At 43.3% G+C, this 20521-nt stretch overlaps 1 protein-coding gene across 7 annotated transcripts in view; it reads right to left on the bottom strand.

Annotated features, from left to right (window-relative positions):
- CUX1 (cut like homeobox 1) overlaps positions 1-20521 on the bottom strand; it is a 269017-nt gene that overhangs the window by 46364 nt on the left and 202132 nt on the right. For 3 of the 7 annotated variants that reach the window (XM_042025982.1, XM_042025985.1, XM_042025986.1), the window contains 3 exons: positions 18553-19379; positions 16971-17136; positions 16222-16278 (listed from right to left, as the gene is read on the bottom strand). The exons of 2 other annotated variants lie outside the window; for them this stretch is intronic. In XM_042025982.1, the coding sequence (XP_041881916.1) occupies positions 16222-16278; positions 16971-17136; positions 18553-19379 (1050 nt within the window). The remainder of the gene's footprint in view (positions 1-16221; positions 16279-16970; positions 17137-18552; positions 19380-20521) is intronic. 2 more of the 7 variants (XM_042025983.1, XM_042025989.1) reach the window with 1 other exon arrangement.

Here is a 20521-nt window from a genome sequence, read left to right as displayed (position 1 = left end):
AAAATACAGTTTGTAATTATGTTGTATTAATTAAAGTGTTGGAGAATCCCACATAAAGATAGTGAGTGGATCAGGAGACACCCAAATCTGTTATTGTGACACTTGGTTTAAAAGAAAGCTTTCCCAATCTGTTAATTTGCCAACAACAATAGGTTCTGAACAAAATGTTGTTTTCCCCCAATAAATTTATCTCTCACAGAACGTACTGACTGAGCTTATTCAGAGATTCCAGACATCTGAGGGTACACTCTGAACCTTTTTTAAAGCAACAACACATAGGCAATGTGGTTTACAAGAAGAATTCAGGAGATAAGGAGCACAGGCGATTTCTCCATCCACAGTTTTTCCCATTCCTGTGGGGCTGCCTCCTCCTCCTTGCTGCCTCCCATCCCTTACTTGCAGGGTTACTGACATGGATTCCAGCCTCATACATCCGTGGGTTTGGCTCCAGCTCTCTGGAGGAAGCTGACAGAGCTCTCAGCTGCACAAGGAGGAGGCCAGACCCCATCCAAACCCAGTCCCTCCAACACTGCCGTGTTTTCTGAGCCCTGCAGTGCCACCACAGAGGGTTCTCAGGTCCCATCAGGAAATGGCTACCAGCAAACCTCACTGGCTTTTGAGTTTGTTATCCAGAATATTGTCAAATCATTCCAGATCATGCAGCCTGTGTAGCATGGAAACATATCCCAAATGTTAAAGGAAAATACTACCACAGGAAAAGTCGGGCCCAAATGGAGCAGAGTGCAGAGGGTAACAGTGTTGTTCAAGGTACTGGGAGCTTTCCCATGCTGCACTCAAGAGCTTCCCTGACACGCTCACATGAAGTTGCTCTCTCAAACCTAAAAATCTGACTTTTTCCTTAGTGCTTTATGAGAGATGCAAAAGAGGCAGACATAAAGGAAAGTGAGGTGCATGTAAATCTTTAAGGTAAAGGGGATCCTACAAATCCTATTTCTTTTCTCTGCTCACCCTGGGTCATCATACAACTGAACAGAAACCCCAGGAAATGTTATTTCTGTATCAGGAGCAGCAAAGGAATCGTACTGTAAATTTGCCCTGATTCACCCATGCGAGGGACCAATTTGGCAGATCATCCATCTTGTTCACTGTACACTGTCAGGGATGGCATGAATTCCCTACATGATAAACAGATTTCTTCTCAGGTCTGTGTCCTTTAACCCACAGCAAGGTCAAAATTATGGCTGCCTAGCTAATAAACTGCACGGCACTCGTTCAACTTCCCTCTAATTTTGTCCCTTGTGCCAGCTTATACAAATCTTACTGAATAACTAGAGCAGCTGCAAATCTCCTATACAATTCCTCATCCGTGCACGGCGAGCCAGATGCACACACGGAGCACGGGGGCAAAAAAAAAAGACAAAATAAAAAAAAAAAGCAATCCCAAAAAAACCCCAAGCCCAACCACACAGGACTGAACAAAAGCATTTTCTCCTTCTCCCTCTCCTTTCCCTGCTCAGCCTAATTATGAACACAACAAAGGTAATCTGTGTTATCATTTATCACTGAGATGCTCTCTGTTGCTCACATATTAGCTTATTTATTTTTTATATCACTTACCAAGAGCTTACTTGAATTTCATTTTTAAGACCAATCTGGTGCTCATTTACTCCAAAAGGTGGGATTATCTGAATCTAATTTTGGAAGGCAGTACAGATGACAAACTGCTTTTTTTCCCCCACCAAAAGGCAAGTGTACAGTGATTTCAGGCAAGGCATTATGTACACATACTACAAATAACTCAAAATATGTTCCCCATTCATTTTTAGCATTTTTCCCTTCTGGAAAAACATTTTCAAGATCACATAAATATTTGAGGAAAAGATCCATTATTTGGGAAAGTAAATTCAGTAATCAAATAATGCAAACATTTCCCGTTAATCTACTTAAAAAATTAAATAGACATTTACAGTACAAGTGACTGCTGACAGAACAAAGGGAAAATTGACTGTATTCACTATTCCAGATTTAACTGTCAATCCACAGCCATTTCACATGCTTTATGAAATAATTTGTCTGTATTCATTTCTCTCAAGTTCCTCACAAGACAAAGCCACAAATTCAGGATATCTGAAAAATAGACATTAAGAGTTCCAAAGCAGCAATTGAACATTTCCAATGGAAACAATACATTGAAAGCTTATTTCTTTAAAACCTGCTCTGCTTTTTTAACCCCAGACCACTCTGAAGAATAACACTAACTTAAGAGCAATCCAATTTCTTAAAAGTGATATTCACTGGATGTTTTCACATTTGTGTTTAAGGAGGAAGGGGCCATTTTGTCAATATAAAACTGCATTACAGAACAACCTGCAAACTCCATGGCCACCATTTATTGATGAAATTACTTCAGTAAATTCCAGGTAAACTTTGCTATACCAAAGGGGTTTGCTTTCCAACAGCCTGCATCCAATTTAAGATGTGAAGCAAAAGTTCCAAAGCTCCAAAAATAAGGTGCTGGAAGAGCTGAAGAGATCAAGAGCATCACCAGTGACGAGGTCATTGCAGAACCTGGGAAATTTTTAAGTCTCAGGTAGCCACAGACATCAGTGGTGCCCTGAGTTTTACAGAGGCTGGGGGAAACAGGGTGTCCCTAAAATGACTTTAGGGGAAGATGGTGACCATTAGACCCTGCAGGTGATGAAGACACAGCTTAACATGACAGTTTTAAATGATAAAACCCCCATGTAACTTCTGTACAATCACAGGTTGGTGCTGACAAATGCCATTAAAGATGCAAAGACAGCAAAAATGCACTTAAGTCATCCAAACTTTTGAAGATGTAAGTAAAACTGAGTCATGAAAGGGCAAAGGTTCTACCAGCACTTTTTACATTAGTAATTCAAAACACAGCCTGGGCTATAGTGAAGTTAAGCCCTTCCAAGCAATTCTAAAAAGCACATTCAAATATGCAGCAGGGAAAATAATCATCAAAAATGCAAATCAAGTACTAGAAGTGATGTCTGCAGAAAGGGGCCAGCAAGCTGAAATGTTTGGCAAGTGGAATTGGCCCCCATTAATGGCCAGGACATGAAGAGAATGAAACAGCAACACTGGCTATTCCACAGCTGGTAGCACAGCTGAGAGAGAGCGATGGCCCTGCACTGAAGGGGAGCTTCCAGGCTTTGGAGGCAAATGTGGCTCCATAAAGACAAATACACCTGATCCAGTCTGCCAGCACAGACATCCCTGCCTGGAACATGTTGCTCCTGGCACAGCACATGGGACTTAAGTGAGGAAATTCTTCCCTTCTGTTTTTTCCTACAATACTAGAGAGGGATGCACAATCTAAAATGAAGATGTACAAACGAGTGGAAAAAAGTCAACATTACACAAGTATCTCCTGTTTTCTTTTAAAATACCATTTTCTCAGTATAAAATTGCTGCTTGAATGACCATCTTACCGCAACAAACCCCCAAACCATCCTCACAAATATGTCTGCCCTTTCCCCTCCCACCCCTTAGTAGCTACCTGGTAAGAAACTAAACTAACTTTGCAAACAATTCAGCAAATAGGTCTGGGGTCTGAGTACTTTACAAACCTGGTTGAGAACCATAACAAACTAACCCTGTCTTAATTACACCAATACACAAAATCTTTTGTGGTCTTGCATTCCTTGGCACATTCAATGGATGAATCCAAATGCTGCTCTGGTCCCATCCATCTCCTACACCTTTCCCATAGCATCTGCCATGACAGTGTTTCAGAAAATGTGAGGAAGTCTGAAAACAGAGTTCTGGTCTCAGTTCATTGATTACAGGGGTTTTCCTGAACTCCAGATTTTCTTATTCTTCTCCAAGATTTCCCACCCCACACTGGGGTCAAGTCCCCAGGACTGGATCCTGGGACCTCAGTTGCTTGACCATCCCACTGATAGCCTGCAAATCACCTGAAAACGTTTCCCCTAACACAGTCCAGCCTGACACGTCCTTCTGCAAGGTCTGCTCAGGTTCTGCCATGGTAATGTGGCAGAATCCCTGCAGTGTGTAAGGAATCACAGGCTGTGCAGGGCTCCTCTCCTGCAGCTCTCCTGAGCATCACCAGGTCTGCAGGAACCCAGCAGTCAGGGACATTCAGAACTGCAGGGCACTGCTCAAGAAGGACCATTCCTGTGATGTCCAGGAACTCTTCTGAAGGCCACAGGAAGGTATCCAACAGGCCCCTCCATGCTGGAGCACAGCTCAGATCCACAGCACTCTTCACCTGGAGGCTCCTTCTGAAGCTCAGGACATCTCGGATGCAAAGAGCTGCAGGTGCCACCTGCTCAAAGCTCCCCAGAAAATCTGAGACATCTACAGGACCTGACATCAGTGCCAGATGTATCCCCTCCAAGGAGGCATTCAGATGACGGAGCAGTGTTGAGACACGGATCCGGTTTCACCAGTCCCAGAGGCACCACGTCTGCCAGCACGGACACATTCCTCCACTGCAGCTTCTTGTATGCATTTTGAGAGGTGCAGGTTTGCTGCTTTTGCTCAGACCCTGCCTCACCTCCGACAGCAAACTGACTTTACAGCCACTTGTAAATCCAAAGTTCAAAGATTTGAACAAGAGCATCTGAATCTGTGAGCATAAACCACAAGCCCAGTCCTTCCAGCCTCTCCTCCCAGCACACCTGTCCATCCACAGACACACCCTGTACTCCTGGAGCTGCTGGGAGAATAACCTGTCCAACCTTCGCTGCTAACACAGACTTAGCTAATAAACTGCAAAAGGACTCACGGGGAACGAAGCACAGAACATGGCGAAGTTGAGGAAGACCATGCAAAACACAGAAGTTATTCAGAGGCCTCTAAAAGGATTATGAAAAATACTATATTCTAAAGACAGCAGGCAGACAACAGCTGCCTTAAGTTCCAGAGAGAAGTGGATTGGAAAAATGGATCCACTATAATTTTCAGAGACAAATCTCTGTAGTTTATCTGATCCACTACTTAAATTTCAATACACAGTCCTCTATCTGCAGTAATAATAACCTAAATTCCATTTAGTGTTCATTTGAGCAGTCAGGATAAAGTCATTTCTTATTATCTCCCCACTGTGTAAAAAACAGCTTGAAGGTAGGAAGTCAGCAAGCATTTTCACCAAAAAGTAATTATTGTAAGTGACATTTTTACTGCTGGCATGCCATAAGGCGAACTGCGCATTTGGAAGGACAAGTTGCTAAAACAAAATGACAGGGTACTCTGTGACATTCCGACAAGAACCCAAACATGATTTCACTGGCGCTTGCTCTGATGCACCACTTTTTCCACTGTCCAAAGCTCGGGCTGCAGGTTGGTGCCAAACTAGTCAAAGTTGCCTCCTGAGGAACTGGGGGAACGGGCACATCCCACAGGAGCTGGAGCATCCCAAATCGGCCCTTTAGTGGGGAAGATGAAAGCAGACGAACGTGGACAGGAGACTTCCCAGCAATCTCTTAAAAGAGCATTTGCTACTTCAGGGCTGCATTTACCTCCTCGTGCAGGTGAGCTAATGGACAACAACAGGCCTGGCAGGTCGCCTGAGATCAAAGTGTCTCACACTGGGACTGGATTAGTCTCTGTTTTGCCCGATGATGAGGCTGCCCATTCCATCCAATTTGTAGACCAAAACCTGGTGAATGCTGCCCTGAGAATCAGGGCCTGATCACATACAACTGATCAACATCCCCAGGACAACCCTGGTATTCAGCTTTCCAGGGTGTGAAAATTTCAGGGAGAGATTTCTTCCCTCCAACCTTCTATTTGATTTTACCTTTATCCACGGCTGCCTTTGCAGGGTCTTATCAGAGAACCACAGAATGATTTGGGTTGGAGGGACCTTAAATCTCATCTGGTTCCAACCCCTGCCATGGACAGGGACCCCTTCCACTATCCCAGGTTACTTCAAGCCCTGTCCAACCTGGCCTTGGATACTTCCAGGGATGAGAAGAAATTAGCATTCTAAAGTTCATCTTTTAAAGCACCATAATAGCAACTCTCCTCACTAACAGTGGGTGCAGCACAAGCCTGAACTATGTAATAAAGCTGAGCAGCACTTGTGGGAGAGCACTGCAACACATCCCTCTTCCGACTAATTAAAGAAAATATGCGTGAAAGCGCCTTCTCCAAGGTAGTGCTTTTGGTGGATTTACTCTGAGTGAACCTTGCCTAGTCACAATTTGCAAATTAATGTGGCTCATGAAAATATGATCCTCCCTACAGTTATAAACTCCCCCAGTTCTATGCAGGGAGTGCACAAAGCTCCCTGCAGTTTGCATCTATAATGATGTCAAATACGTAGGTACGTGCAGTTAGAGTTGTAAGCGCTCGCTGGAGTTACCACCACTCTGACTGTGGAGAATTTGTTTGTTTGTTTGTTTGCTTTATAAATGTTATAACTTTGGGGAAAATGTTATTTTGGGTCTTGGCGCAGAGGGAAATTTTATGTGGATGGGGTGAGGGATCAATGGAAAAACCCCTTTAGGAAAGAATGCAGATGTACGTGTGTCTGCACAGAAAGGGGAGGAACTGGCTTTGGTTAACTCTGGAATTACTGGGGCAATATAAAAATAAAGGTTCCCACTCTGCATATGAGTATATGATAAGTGTCAGGAGCACAGAAAACTGAATAATCAGGATAGACGTTAGAATTACCTAAAAAAACCTGCTTTTGAGTATTGCTGAAGGATTAATGGTATTGCCACAATTTAAATTGTATTTTCAATAATTGTATTAGCTTTGTGCCTCTATTAAAAAAAAATGTGTTTTCAGCTGCTCTGGAAAGCAGAAGGAGCTGGAGAAACCAGATGAAGTTGAGAAAAGAGCACGTAAGACAGGAGCTGGTGATAGGCTCATGAGGAGAGATTTACAGCTGGATGTTTAAAAGTACTTGGAGAAGTTGGGCAACCAATTCTCCCTTCAACACACCCGCAGCCACAAACGCCTCCGAGTCTTAGAAATCCCACTGTTGTGCCCAAAGCTACACCAAGACCTATTTTAAGGCGACATAAACTGAAACCATCAGACTTCCACCGAGTTAGAGGAGGACAGGGGAGTACAGATTGCTCCAAAGGATGTCTGGAATCTTGTGCAGGAAAATACAACTGCAGTCAATCAATTCAAGAGAAATTTGTCCTGAGACCTGACTTTGGAGCACACACACCAAGCCCTGACACAACCACACCCCCAGAGAAAACTCTCACAAGAGAAGAATTAAGGGACAGTTTTGCAATGGCCTGGAGAGAAGATGAGGCCTCTGTAACCCTAAGCACTACTTCACAATAAAACACAGAAAAAAAAAAAAGGGGGAAACTTAAGAACAGGTCAGGCCAACAGCCTCAAATCATCCTATGATTCTATGACTCCTGAGCCAAAAGTGGGATCTTGGCATTGAAGAGTAAATGATAATTTTTTGGTTTTACAGATCACCCTTAAACAATTAAAAGACCCTTCCTAAAAATATACTGTATTTTAAATGAGGTGATTAATAGCAGAATCATGGCTGCTTTAAAAGACATTGCTCTAGTCTGCCAGCCTTTATTTAATATTCAGATTTTTCTGTGTTTCCATAACGTAGCTAGAAATCAATATTTAGAAGTAACTGCTGGAAAATATTTTCAATAACCTTATTATTAAACCAGCTTGTGTGCAGAAGCTTTATTAAGGATTTTCTGAATGCTAAAACAAATATGTCATGGAAGCAATCAATCAAGATGCCACAACCCCACAGTGTTATATTTTTAGTATAATCAAGACAAACACGTGCACAATACCTTTTGCAAAACAGAGTGAGAGCCTCTGTGAGGAGGTTCTGCTGCAGTTTATGGTGTCTTTGTTGACTTGCTGACCTTGTGATTTGATGTGTTAAACTAACTTGCTTGAACGTGGCACCAATTTTATGACTGTTTGTTGTCCTCCTGTGTCAGGAGCCTGAGTGTGAAGGTATTTCTACGCCCTCCTTTGAGATTTGAACCTCGTGTCTGCTTGGGAGCAGAGGCTGCAGCAGGGTGCATATGTGCTCTGTGCACTGCATTTAAAGATACCTCCCCCACTAAACAATGTGGACATTCCCTCGCCACGGGCAATATCCATACGGGATGGATCCCAGGCTAATGACTGCCCTCCTTCCTTCCCAACAGAGGAGTCCCATCTCCCACCCTCAGCACAGGGAGCTGTTCTTCATCTTGGAGAAGCAGAGTGACCCTGAGCAGTGGCTGCACTAAAGACCCTCCTTTTTGGAGGAGTGCTGGGGAAAGTGCTGAAACAAAATGACATTTACATTGTACGCAACAATATTATAAAAGCTATTAAGGTACATTATTTTACACATCCTCATAATCTCTCCATACTGCTTTACTTAATTTGTGATAAAATTGTTGAGAAAGGGTACTTAATGTAGGACAGTCAGTAAAAGTAATTTATCATCTTCCCGCTTCGGTGCTCACGTTATCAGCGAACTCATTTTCTGCATTCATCATGCAATCAGCCTATTATTTGCATATTAATCAGGCAGTGGACCATGAAAGAGCCGCATCCCAGCCAAATGCTGCACTATCTCAGGAGGAACACTCAGTAATTATCATACATCAGTGTTATGATGTGGTAATTGATTATAACATCTTTCTGTTGCCCCTGGGGAGTCCCACTGCTAACCCAGCTTCAGGCATTCTGTGCAGATTTTTCTCTGAAAATTAGAGAAACCATTGCTGTCCTTTTATTAATGTTTTTACCTTTACAATAGACAGCTCTCTGAGCATTTCCAAGGTACTTCTCCCTTTTTCTTTTTTTTTTTTTTTTTAAATGAAACCTTCATTAGGGAAAACACCTGTCTTGGATCAAAAAAAGTAAAAAAAAAACCCAAACCAACCACCCAAATCAGACCCCCCCAGAAAACCCCAGTTGGGCTCGTTCATGTTCGTCCTCTCTCTTTCAAGGTCTGGTGGCTTTTTAGGTGCTGGTGTTGCTTATATAATACCCTTCCCCATCAAACACAACAAAATGCTGCAACTTCAATAGACAGTAATTGCAAAGTTCGCATAAAGGCAGTTAAGTTGCTTTATTTAGGTGCCAAATGAGAGGCTAATTTTGGTCCTCTCGTAAAGGACAAATGAAACATCTGCCAGTTCAAACTTGCACTATTTTTAGGACTTAAGTTCCAGAGAGGTAAACCAGAGAAACAAACACTAACCACAGCTGTGGTTACACCGTGGTGAATCTCACACCTCCTTCGTGTGGGAACCCATCCCAGACCCATCCCAGAATCCCACGGAAAGCAGCGAGAAAAGGGGAGATGGCTCTGGAGATGAGACCAGAAGGGACCATCTCATGCCAGGAAACAGAGAAGGATGCTTTTACAAGGGCACGGAGGGACAGAACAACGGGGGAATGGCTTCCCACTGCCAGAGGGCAGGATTAGATGGGGTATTAGGAAGGAATTGTTCCCTGTGAGGGCGGGGAGGCCCTGGCACAGGGTGCCCAGAGAAGCTGTGGCTGCCCCATCCCTGGAAATGTGCCAGGTCAGGTTGGACGGGGCTTGGAGCAACGTGGGCTAGTGGAAGGTGGCCCTGCCCATGCAGGGGGGTGAAAGGAGATGAGCTTTAAGATTCCTGCCAACCCAAACCGTTCTGTGATTCTGTGATAAGCTGCCATGAGCAGTATCTTTGACAAGTATAAATATCGGACATGTACTATCAGGCCTATTTTACATTTCTTGTTGTAATTGTATTTTCTCTTTTCATTGGCTTTTTAATTGACTATCTTTCTCTTTTCACTCTTATTTAAATTTGATCTCAAAGCCACTTTGCTTTGTTTTCAATGCAAGTTGCATTTCTCATCAGATTGAAAATAATCACTGGATTCTTTCATTTGCTGTTTCTCTGGAAGGTTGTTGGCAAGTTACAAAACCCTCCAACACTCATCAAATGAGGTGAGACAAATTCCTAAGTTTCTCTCACACCCTAATGTAAAGGACAGGCTGGAAAGTAACTTAGAAGACACTAATTTTCTGGTAATATTCTGGTTCTTCTTCTTGGAAATGATTTGCTACCAAGCAATATGTAACTCTATAATCAGAGCAGGCTGTTTATTTCCCTGTTTCAGAGCTGCTGGGTGGAGAGGATTTTCATCCCCATTACAAGATGGAAATAACAACCTGCACATTTGGTGCTCACACACTTTTTTCCCAGTATTTTGGGAGGAAAATAGCCCCATTATCTGTTCTTTGAATTGAAAGCAAGGTAATTTTCAGCCAGTGGAGGAGCATTTGGTAATTTGCTGAGCAGCAGTTGGGCTGTCTCCCGGGGAGGGCCGAGGGTACTGTGGCCATCTCCACCCCACCAGTGGCCACGGGGCTGGATCTGCAGCCCCCTCCTTTTCCCACCAGCAGCCAGAACACCAACGTGAGCTTCTGCCAGCTGCCAGAGCCTTCTATCCCCAACAGAAAAATATCTGCTCCCTTTGGAGAAGAGCCTTTCCAAGCTCTTGTGCAGCTGCCAGCCCACGGGGGACAGATCCCGGCCGCCACCCCGGCTCCTGACCCTGCCCGGAGCTGCTCGGCCTCCCCGCGCTGGAGCTCGACAGCCACGGCCTCGCTCGTGTGTCTGTGCTGCTCCAGTTATTTTGGAATTTGGCTTTCCAGTCTATCAGCTCCTTGTTTTCCACCCAGCCCCTCAGTGGTTTGCAGTTGGCAGAGGGGAGGGGGGGTGGGCCCCCTCCCAAGGGGAGGCCGCGTGTCTCCGAATGTGCACGCGGAGGGGAAAGAAAATGCTGGTAATTAATGAAATGAAGTAATAAGTAATGAAATGAACAACAGTGGAATTTACAGAGCTTGACTACTCAACGACCATGGTTTCTCTCCCTAACTACACCCCCTTTTTAGCAACTCTCATGCCAGCTGCTACTCTGTGAACTACCTGAGAAGCCTGAGGCAATAATGGTCAGGAAAGTTTCTTTTTTTCACACGGCTTAAAAAATATTTTCATTTATTAATTCTTCTCTTTGAAAATGAAGACTTTAAGTGCCTGGCTCGGTGCTGCTGCAGAGCCACACTTGAACTTCTTGCTTGGGGATCTCACACTAAGGGGGAGTGAGCGTCAAGGACCCACATTCCTAAACTAACCACAGAAATAAAACAAAGCTGCAACTCGACTGCGTAACTTCTCCAAAACGAATTCTAGGAACCCAAAACTGCACTTTGGAGTGAATTAAATTTGCTTTCAGAATCCAGCACAGGTCTCCTCTTTGCTGCATTAACATGAACATTATAATTGAGTCACAAGGAGTATCTACCTAGAAAACCGTTCACTCTCTGATTATGAATTTTACTTTAGCCCTTCTGTACTAGCAAAGCTGTGACCATCGTGAGGATGGAGTTGTTTAATCACTGGGTGGTTCAATGGACAGAGAAGAATACAACTAGGAGATAGTTACAAATATCACATATATCACAATGTCACAAATACTGACAATTTGCAAGGCATCACTGATGGAAAAGGAGCAGGGCTGTGGAAGGCAGCCTGGGCAGGAAGCAGGAATGCCCAGCTGATGGCCAGGAATCAGAGCCAATGTTATGCTCAGAATCAACTGGAGGCACTGACTTCATGCTGCGTTCCCAGGTCCCAGTGAGGTGCCTTGACAGTGATTCTCCTGGCTTTATTGATACCAGAAAGGCTGCCAGGGAGGTGTTCATGGTCCAAATGTCAGGGAAATGGCACAGAAGATGATTGCACACGTTACAGACAGACTGTAACAGCTGCCCTTATGAGGAGCCAACTGATACCCTATGGTTTGAAATCAAGACAGCCACGGCCAACTGCTCCCGAGCCCAATCCCAAACCACACAGAAAGAATGTGGAAACTTCACCAGAATGTGCCAGGGTGCTCCAGGGATAAGCATGCAGGTAACTCTTTGGCTGACATAGTTGTTCAGCTCTGAACTTTAAAACCACATTTGCACCTAGCACAAAAGGCCACAACTTTCCCAAGTCCAAGACTCAATAATTGGTCATCAAACACAAAACATCTCTGCAAGGAATTCCTGCAGTCGGCTGTCCGAGCCATGTGATCTCCCTTCTCTTCCATTTCACAGACTGCATTAACCACAAACATTTCATGTCATACATTTTTATTAACCTGGAATGCCAGCAAATGACTGCAAAACCATCTCTCTTGGTTTTTTTGATTCAACAACAAAAACCAGCTCCAATTTGGGAAGGTCTGTCAGCATCACTGCACAGATCACTTTGGTGATGTCACAGTTAAGGATTCAGCTCTCCCAGGGCTAATCCCAACCGTGCTCTGGAGCACCATTGGACAGCTCTGCCCACGCAAAACAAACCAGAACAATGCAAAAAAAGATGATAAAACATGGGGAAATGGGGGTAAGAGCTTCTCCTTTGCCATCACATGGCTACTGAGCTCTTCCCATAAGTGCATCAGGATGGTATTCCCGAATATGGGCTGCCAGCCTGAAACACGCTCTCTCCCTACTTTGTTTCTCCCAGACCAGCCAACGTGACAGAATTCTCCTGGTATCAGGAAAAGGGGAAGATCCACCCAGCACACAGTTAACCACCTGCCCCTTCAGCAGCTTCTGTACTGGAAACTGTTACAGGAATCTGTAGTACATAAATAAAAATACAACGGATACCTGGCTTTGCCATCACTCCGCAGTCTCTCTGTTAGTATCATAACTACACTGAACCATACTGAGGTTTTTCTGATTTGCTTTCCCAAGAGATGATAAGAAGTAATCTCCCTGTTGTTACAAACGCTTTATTTTGAAAAGAAAGCTTTTATGCATATTTTGGTTGATCTAAATACAGTAGATCTCGGGTTTTTAAATCACCAGATAATATGCAATTATCTCAAGCTAGATTCTGATTTTGAAACAAGCTCTAATTAGCTCCCCATTTTATGCTGCTATAATCCTTTCTTCAACTCCCATGAGTGTTACTATTGCTAAGCAGCATGAGGTTAGGAATGATGGATGATACCCAGAAAGGAAGACAAACAAAAGGGAAATTCAAAATCCCCTGAGATCACCCGCAGCTGTATCGGCAAATGAAGATTTCCACATTAGGTCATAAGACGACCCTTACAGAAACACACACCGAAAAGGCACGTCTTCCTCCCACTGAGTATTTGCAAGTCTTTAATGTAGAATATAGAGAGTATATGTCCTTCACAGAGGATAAAGACAAAAGTGAATGTAAAAATTCAGCTTTCCTGTGAGCAGCCACGGAATCAACAGCACCAAAAAGGAAACTCTGTCTCAATCTCCTACAGATACGCAGCACAAACCCCCAAAATAAAACCAACTAATAAAAGCTGTGCACAGTACAAGTATTTAGAAAAATTTCCAAGCCTTCTCCTGGCACATGGCAACTGTTCAAACCCACCCCAGCTCCCATCAGCAGTAATGCAACTAAATAAGGGCCAAATTCATCATGAAAAAATGCTGATGCAGTTGGGTGACACTAATTCAACTTTTTTTTCCATGTGATTTGGTCCGTGCTTTTGACACATAAATCATTAAAAAGGCAGATTTACCCAAGGGCATTAGAGCATTTAGGTGGAAAGAAATACACAGAAAAAATGTTAGAAAAGGCACAGCAATACTATTTTTGACCACCTAGGGTACAGACACCATTTTTGTGTAAAACATGTTCCCTGAAAGTTGCACAAAATCACCAAGCCTTGAAGAAAGCTCACGGGCAGAAAATACAGGTATATACCTGGCTGTCATTTTGGTACAGACTGTTTTTTGTAAAATTCATAAATACAGCTTCCAAGAAGAAAACCAAGCCTGGCTTCTCTTTGCTATCTCAACATATATATAAATATATAAAATCTATCTATTTATCCATTCATTATATGAAACGCTGATGGGCCCACCTGTCCAAACGTGAAAATGGGAAATTACTGGACAAAAGGTGAGATTTTCATGAATGAGGTGTTAATCAAAACCTTGTGATCTAGAAGTGTAACTAACTGGTTCAGAAATCCAGAAAATCTTGCTAGTTTGATAGAACAGAGCCAAACAGTAATGAAAATACTCCCAGCTAATAAAAGTTTGAGTCGTTACTATGCATGTTGACACTCTGTACACTGAAGACCTTCTTGGCAAAGCACTCAGGAGCCACTGAGTGTATTAGTTTAATTTCACTTCTTTCCCTTCATGCATTCAACAAGTTCCAAGCCAATTATATTACATGGAAAAGGCTCCAGACCTTTCCTCGTTTCAAAATTGTTCTGATTAATTTCTGTTTTAAAATTACAAGTATGCAACCCTCTCTGCCTTGATTTTCCTGGGAAATGTCTCAGAAGACCAGAAAATTGGAGCTGTCTCTCTCTTTTTTTTTTTCTCCCTGCCCTGGAGTGATGGATCTTTCACAAATGCATAATTATTATTACCTTTTCCAAACTGTTTGCTGCATTTTTAATTACAGAACAGCTGCTAATAAAAGGAAATTACCAAACTGCCCTTCCTCATTCAAATAACTTGGATTTTGCTCTTTTGTTCTGCCTGGTGTCACAACCCTCCTTATTCCTTCATACAGAAAAAGGCATCAAGAATAGAACATTTTGTACAACAATTCTATTTTTAATCCTCCGAGAGGAGGTAGGAAAGGGCACGAGCCCATTTTCTCATTTGCAAGTTGGCTTTAAGGAATGAAGGAGGACAATCATCAATAACATGATTTTATTAGCTGATAGGAACGTGTCACCTCACAAAATATTGGCTCAAGGGCAGGAACTGACAAATGACACTGGGAGTGTGGGAGGGAACAAAATACCCCGGCAGCAAAACTGAACTTCCTGAAGGAAATCACTTTCAGCTCCCAGCGATCCCCCCGGGAATCCAGAAGGTGGTCGGATTTTAATACTATGGGCTTGTCTTTCCATCTTTTATAATTAGAGCTAGTCATAAATATGAAGATTAGCAATAACAATGCAGCATTTCCCAGCTCCTCTGATTCCGAATTCCCCTTAAAATGGCTACAATTAATTACTCATATTTTCCACGCCGTCTCAGGCGTTTGTAACTGTGACACTCTTGCACGGCATTGATGCCACAAAAAAAGTACTCAACGGCATGTTTTTAATGAACCATCACAGGAAATTTCCATGTTCCCTAAATGCTTGGCTATAAGTAACAATAGCCCTATGATTGCAAATCATTTTCTCCCATTTTGGTTTTGTTTTCATGGCTTGTTTTTACTGGGGGCATATTTTTTTTTTTTTGCTTTTATCTATTTATTTTCAACTGTTCTCCTTAAGAAAAACGTGGACTGAATATCATCACAGATTTTCTTCTAGTAAAATCTTTTAGAATGCAAAATAGTTTCCCCAGCAGAGAGAAAAAGCACTTTGGTTGGGATATTTAGAGTAAAGCCAGTGAGCTGCAGAAAAAAAGGGAGCATTTCAGAATAGCAGAAAGGTGGAAGAAGAGCACAACCCATCCCTGTCTGTACCCTGAAATGCAGCAATTCTCCAGCACAGGGCACTGGCTGTAAGCACAGAGCAGGGCAGGGGTATTTTTCTGGAGTGTTGTACATCAGTGAAGCATTTCATTGGTAAGAGGCTGTGTGGGTAGAGTTTGGTATCTAACAGCAGGAACACAGCTGTTCTCTCCTGTCCCAGCCTCCCTCCTATCCTGTGGCCATCTCTAAAAGCCTTCAGACACTCACTTTCCTGACACTCAGCTTTGCTGCATCTGCTTATTTTTTTATTTATTTAATTTTTGCAAATGGAAAAGAGGAAAAAAAGGTCAGCTGGGAATATTTAACAAAGCTTGAAAAAGACATAATGTGGTCTGTTCCCCACCTTCAGATTAACAAAGCAGATTTTGTGCAAAGGAGAGTGGAAAAAAACCTACCAGCGAGTGAAGCAGCCGGAGTATGTGGATCACATTACAAACCAAGGGCTTGTTTTACAGCCATTGTCACATGTCACATTGATAAGCTGAACTATGGCAAAAAAAAACCCCTTACAGAGCCAATGGTCTCAAAGATCAGACAGAGCCTCTTTACCTAATATATGCAGCTAAATATGTGTGCTCCCTACATCTGCCATAGCAACAAGGAGAGAAGGAGGAATTAACTGCATTAATAAAAAAAAAAAAATTGAAGGGACTCCTGTATGATACAACAAAACGTGAGAAACCTCTCGGCATCAAAGCAAACGCAACAAAAGCACAGAGAATTATTTCAGAGCAAATCATTGAAACCAGCTGATTACCTGAGCTTGCACATCCCTGCTGTAGGGAATCCTGTAATGATGTCACAGAGTGAAGGACTAGATAAGAGAGGAGAGGAAAATCAGGGAACAATAAAAGGAGATGCCAAACCACAAACTAAACAGTAAGCAGGCTCAACAAATAGCAAAGTGCTGATCTCGGCAAGGGCTCGCTGCTCAGTTAACTCAGTGGCACAGAAAGGTACGACCGAGGCCAGGCTCCAGCCTGACTTTTCTGTGTCAATAGGTATTAGGGGAAGAGACAGCCACAATAAAAGTGTCATTGCAACCCAGCACTCCCCCTTTAAAGCTTAGTTTTCCAGCTCACCTCCTGAGACAGCAATCGATATTCTCCCTGGAACAATCCAAATCCCCTGTGCAACCCTAGGAAACAGCGTGCAACATTTTCCAGCTCTTTGGCCAAAATTTTTGGGATTGCATATCATACTCGTGCCTAGATAATATCACCCTAATGAGGAACCTGATAACTGCTGCTTATCAATTACACATAAACGATCGTAAACATTCCCAGCGTGTCCCCTTAGGGACCGGCCGGGCTGCCAGGGTGGATGCTGCCACTTCCACAACACCTGGACCAGCACTGGTGCAAGGCTGGCTTACTGCAAATTAAAAAAAAAAAAACCAAAAACAAAACCAGAAAATAGAAAAAAAAACCAAAAAAAAAGGCAAAAGAAAAAAAAAAAATCTCCTCCTCCTCCTCAACTCAAACAACATAGTGGAATTTTAATTACCTTGTCCTTGTTGCTGCCCTTGTGCGGGCAGGACACACTGTCCCAGCTCACCATTCAACCAGAGCTGCATACGAATAAATGGTTCTCGGCCTTTTTGGGTCAATTTACTCCATGGCTTTGGCCTGGAGAGCATGTCACTGACACTTCCTTGGGACAGCCCCAATACCTGAAGTGAAGCAACCAAGAACGGCATGTTAACACACTGGCAGTGGAAACGGGGGGAATTTAACTCATTTTGGTTTCCTTTACTGTGTGGCTCAAATTGTTTGTATATGGACAACTATAAAAACTGTAAAAATTGGACCATTATAAAAGCTGTTTTCTGTGGATACTCAGATGGAAATGCTTTTCTTCCCGCTGTGTTGCCTTCTGAAGGAAGGTGGGTTTTTCCTGCAGGATCTGGGTGGCAGCAGCCTGGTGAGGGATTTGCATGCTTTTCATATTTTGTGTCAAACAGTTTCATCAGTTTTAACAGGAAAAACACCGAGTCCAGGCACACACAGGCAGATGAAACAGGCAATGACTGGCATGTATTTTGTTCTCAAACAAAAATAATCGGGACTTTTGAGACTAGGCCTGTATTTGGTTGATTTTTGGGGGATGAATTATAACGATGTGTGTTTTCACCTGTAGCAGCGGCTGCTCCACATAAGTAAATATTCAAGAATACAGCTGACTGCAGTGGGGGGGAGGAATCTCAGACAGGCAGAATGCAATTACTTGCCTGGAATTCAGCACAGGTACAAGAGTTAAAAATCATACTTAATGAAAGCTGCCATGGGATCTTTAACGACCCCAAGAGGTCAGACTTTTCATTTTACATCTTAGTGAGAAGGTAATAGTGCGGTGCCAGCTCCTATTACACTTTTCTATTGTTTCCATTCTTTATAGGAAGAAGAAACAGCAAATGTCCAACACTTTTTACAGCCTGGGAGGGGTTTTCTGGTGGTTAGGGACCCTCAAAATCCCACGTGCTCAGTGCTTAGGGCCCACAACGTGAGAACTTCAGGGAGCCTTATCTGTAATCAAACACTGCTCTAAAACATTTCAGAGCACACTGAGGTACTGAGCACCAGGTATAAGAAATGACTGGGAATTCTTGACTTCAGACTAAGGAGAGTTAGGGGATTTTCCATGTGTTTGTTTTAATGCCCTTGTGCACATTTCCAAATAATAATGAAAAAGGAAAAATGCTCTTGTGTCCATAATCTTCGCTTATAACAGAGTTAAGACTCTCCAGTCATGACAATGGTATTAACTCAAATATTCCACGAATTCATTACATTAAACATGAAATATTGAGTCTCAGCAACGTTTGCTTCAGCTTTCAAGGCTTCTAAACTCGGGGCCTCATTCCTAATTCCAAGTGGCTGAAGCCAATCCCTTTATAAAAACTCTTGCAATTCCTACCACCCAGGGAAACGAATACTTTGTGAGCTTAGTTTTGAAATACTTCACACACGGAGCAGAAACATTTTTCCACAGGACACCCGTGGCACATCCCCCTCTGGCTCTGCACCTGTGTAAGGAGCAGAGGGCACAACCACAACACCGGTGAAACAAGAGAGAACCACTTCTTTACCTTTTCCCCAAAGATCCTTTGGCAGATGCCATTCTTTGCTAGCTTTTCCTTGACCTGCCGCGTTAGCTCTATCGTATCCACCTCCTGGTACATATAAATCTCATACTGCTCGGGTGTCAGTGGAGGAACCGAAGGTTTGGATGGCTTGGACAAGGACACGATAGGGGATGAAGGGAGGGGGCTATTTTGTGGTGTCTCACTGCGACTTGCCCCAGTCATGCTCAATTCAGAACTCTGCGAGTACGGAGATTCCGCGTTTGGCCACTCTTTCCAATACTCGGAAGAAGACGGTCCTTGGAGCTGGCTACGATCTGGCCTAGTCTGATTGCTGACCTTTTCTTTTCCACCACTGGCTTCCTCAACTTTTATATCTTCGGGAAGAGCTGCATTTCTTCTCTCATGCTGCACAGTATTCCACCAATGGTCCTTCCAAACACCACCACGTCCCAACTCATTTTTAACATGCCTCAACATACCCTGGGCAGAATCACTTATTCCATGAAGCTCTAAAACAGGTGCCTCCTGAGGCTCCTTTTTGAGCCCAGAGAGGTTCTGCAATGCAGAGATACTGGAATCAGTGACAGATGAATGTTTCTTCAGGGATATGGCCAAAGGAGAATAGCTGGAAACCGAAGACATTGCAGGTGTAGACACTAGTTTGGGGGACAGGATAGAAATGTCAGCTTGAGATAGAGGTGGTGTTTTTAAGGCAGGTTCAAGGGCAGCCTGCTGTGCCTCCATTTCCCGTCGGGCTTGTTGCAGAATGGATCGAATTGCATCATCAGAATTGCCACTGCTAGAGGCAGAAGGCGGCTGAGCCGGCTCAGCTATGAAAAACAACCAAAAGACTAAATGCAACAGAGGAAAATGCTTTATATTCAACACGTGCTACTGTAAACATTTCCCTGACAGGACAAAAAAACCCAAAAAAAACAAAAAAAAAAAAAAAAAAGGGGAGGGGTGGGGCTGAAATACATTTCTGGATGGGAGGGAGGAGTTTTTGCTAAGCAAAGATTTGCATTTTTCAAAATAAGGTAAGATTTCCAAAGTTCTTCACTGGAAAATTTTGAGAGTTGCCAAAGTGCTGGATGTTTGCACGCAGAGACTCAGCTGCACAAGTCTGGGATCACTTGCCCTTCCACCATTGTAAAAATTTTCAAATAAATGCCTTTGAAAATCAAGCCTTTACTTCTTCCTCCCCCACCCCCAAGTGGTCAATAACATTTTATAGCTGCATTTACAAAGTTATTTAACCTTTCACTTCACTCTTTTCTTCACAAATGAATTTAACACGCACTCAGAACTGAACACAGCTGCATTCACCTGGACAGACTATTACAGTATAAATAAGGTGAGACCTTTTAACTTCAGAAACACAAACACACAAATTACAACAAAGCCAGAACTTCAGGAAGAGATCATCATTATTTCATTTGACAAGCTAAATATGCTCCTGCTTCCTGTTTTCTTGTTCCATGGTCCCAACCACTGAAATAAACAGCTCTACCAGAGCCAGGCTGACACCTGGCCATCACCCTCTCCCTTATCCGAAGCCCTAGGATGGAGCCACGGGTGCTTTCAACAGAGATAACCCTCAAATGCAGCATTCCAGTGGGGAACCAGGATTTGGGTGGCTGTGCTGCAGCAGTCGGGGATGAGCAGAGACTGGAACGTGGGTGGAGGATTATCTCTGCAGAGCCAGGAGGTTTTTGCAATGGCATCTGCTTCTATTTCAGTCTCCACTGAGGTCCCCTGTGCTTGGAAACCAGTTCCTCTGAAAGCTGCTCTACAGGGAGCAGGGAAAGTGAAGCACCAGGTGGGAGCAGGGAACCCCCACTCTGCAAGGAGTGGCCTCAGAGTGAAATAAGATTTGAAACACGCTGTGTATCGCTCCAGTAATACTGTGGCTCATCTGAATGCATTTCTGAATTTGCCTCCCCACATTCCTCCCTGTCACGCACTGTAAAAT

This window comes from Corvus kubaryi, unplaced genomic scaffold, assembly GCF_017639235.1.
Source record: "Corvus kubaryi isolate FWS band 111438036 unplaced genomic scaffold, C.kubaryi_AGA036_p1.0 37284, whole genome shotgun sequence".
Classification (NCBI taxonomy): domain Eukaryota; kingdom Metazoa; phylum Chordata; class Aves; order Passeriformes; family Corvidae; genus Corvus; species Corvus kubaryi.
The sequence above is the reverse complement of the archived record's forward strand: the minus strand, read 5'-3'. Positions and strand labels throughout refer to the sequence as shown.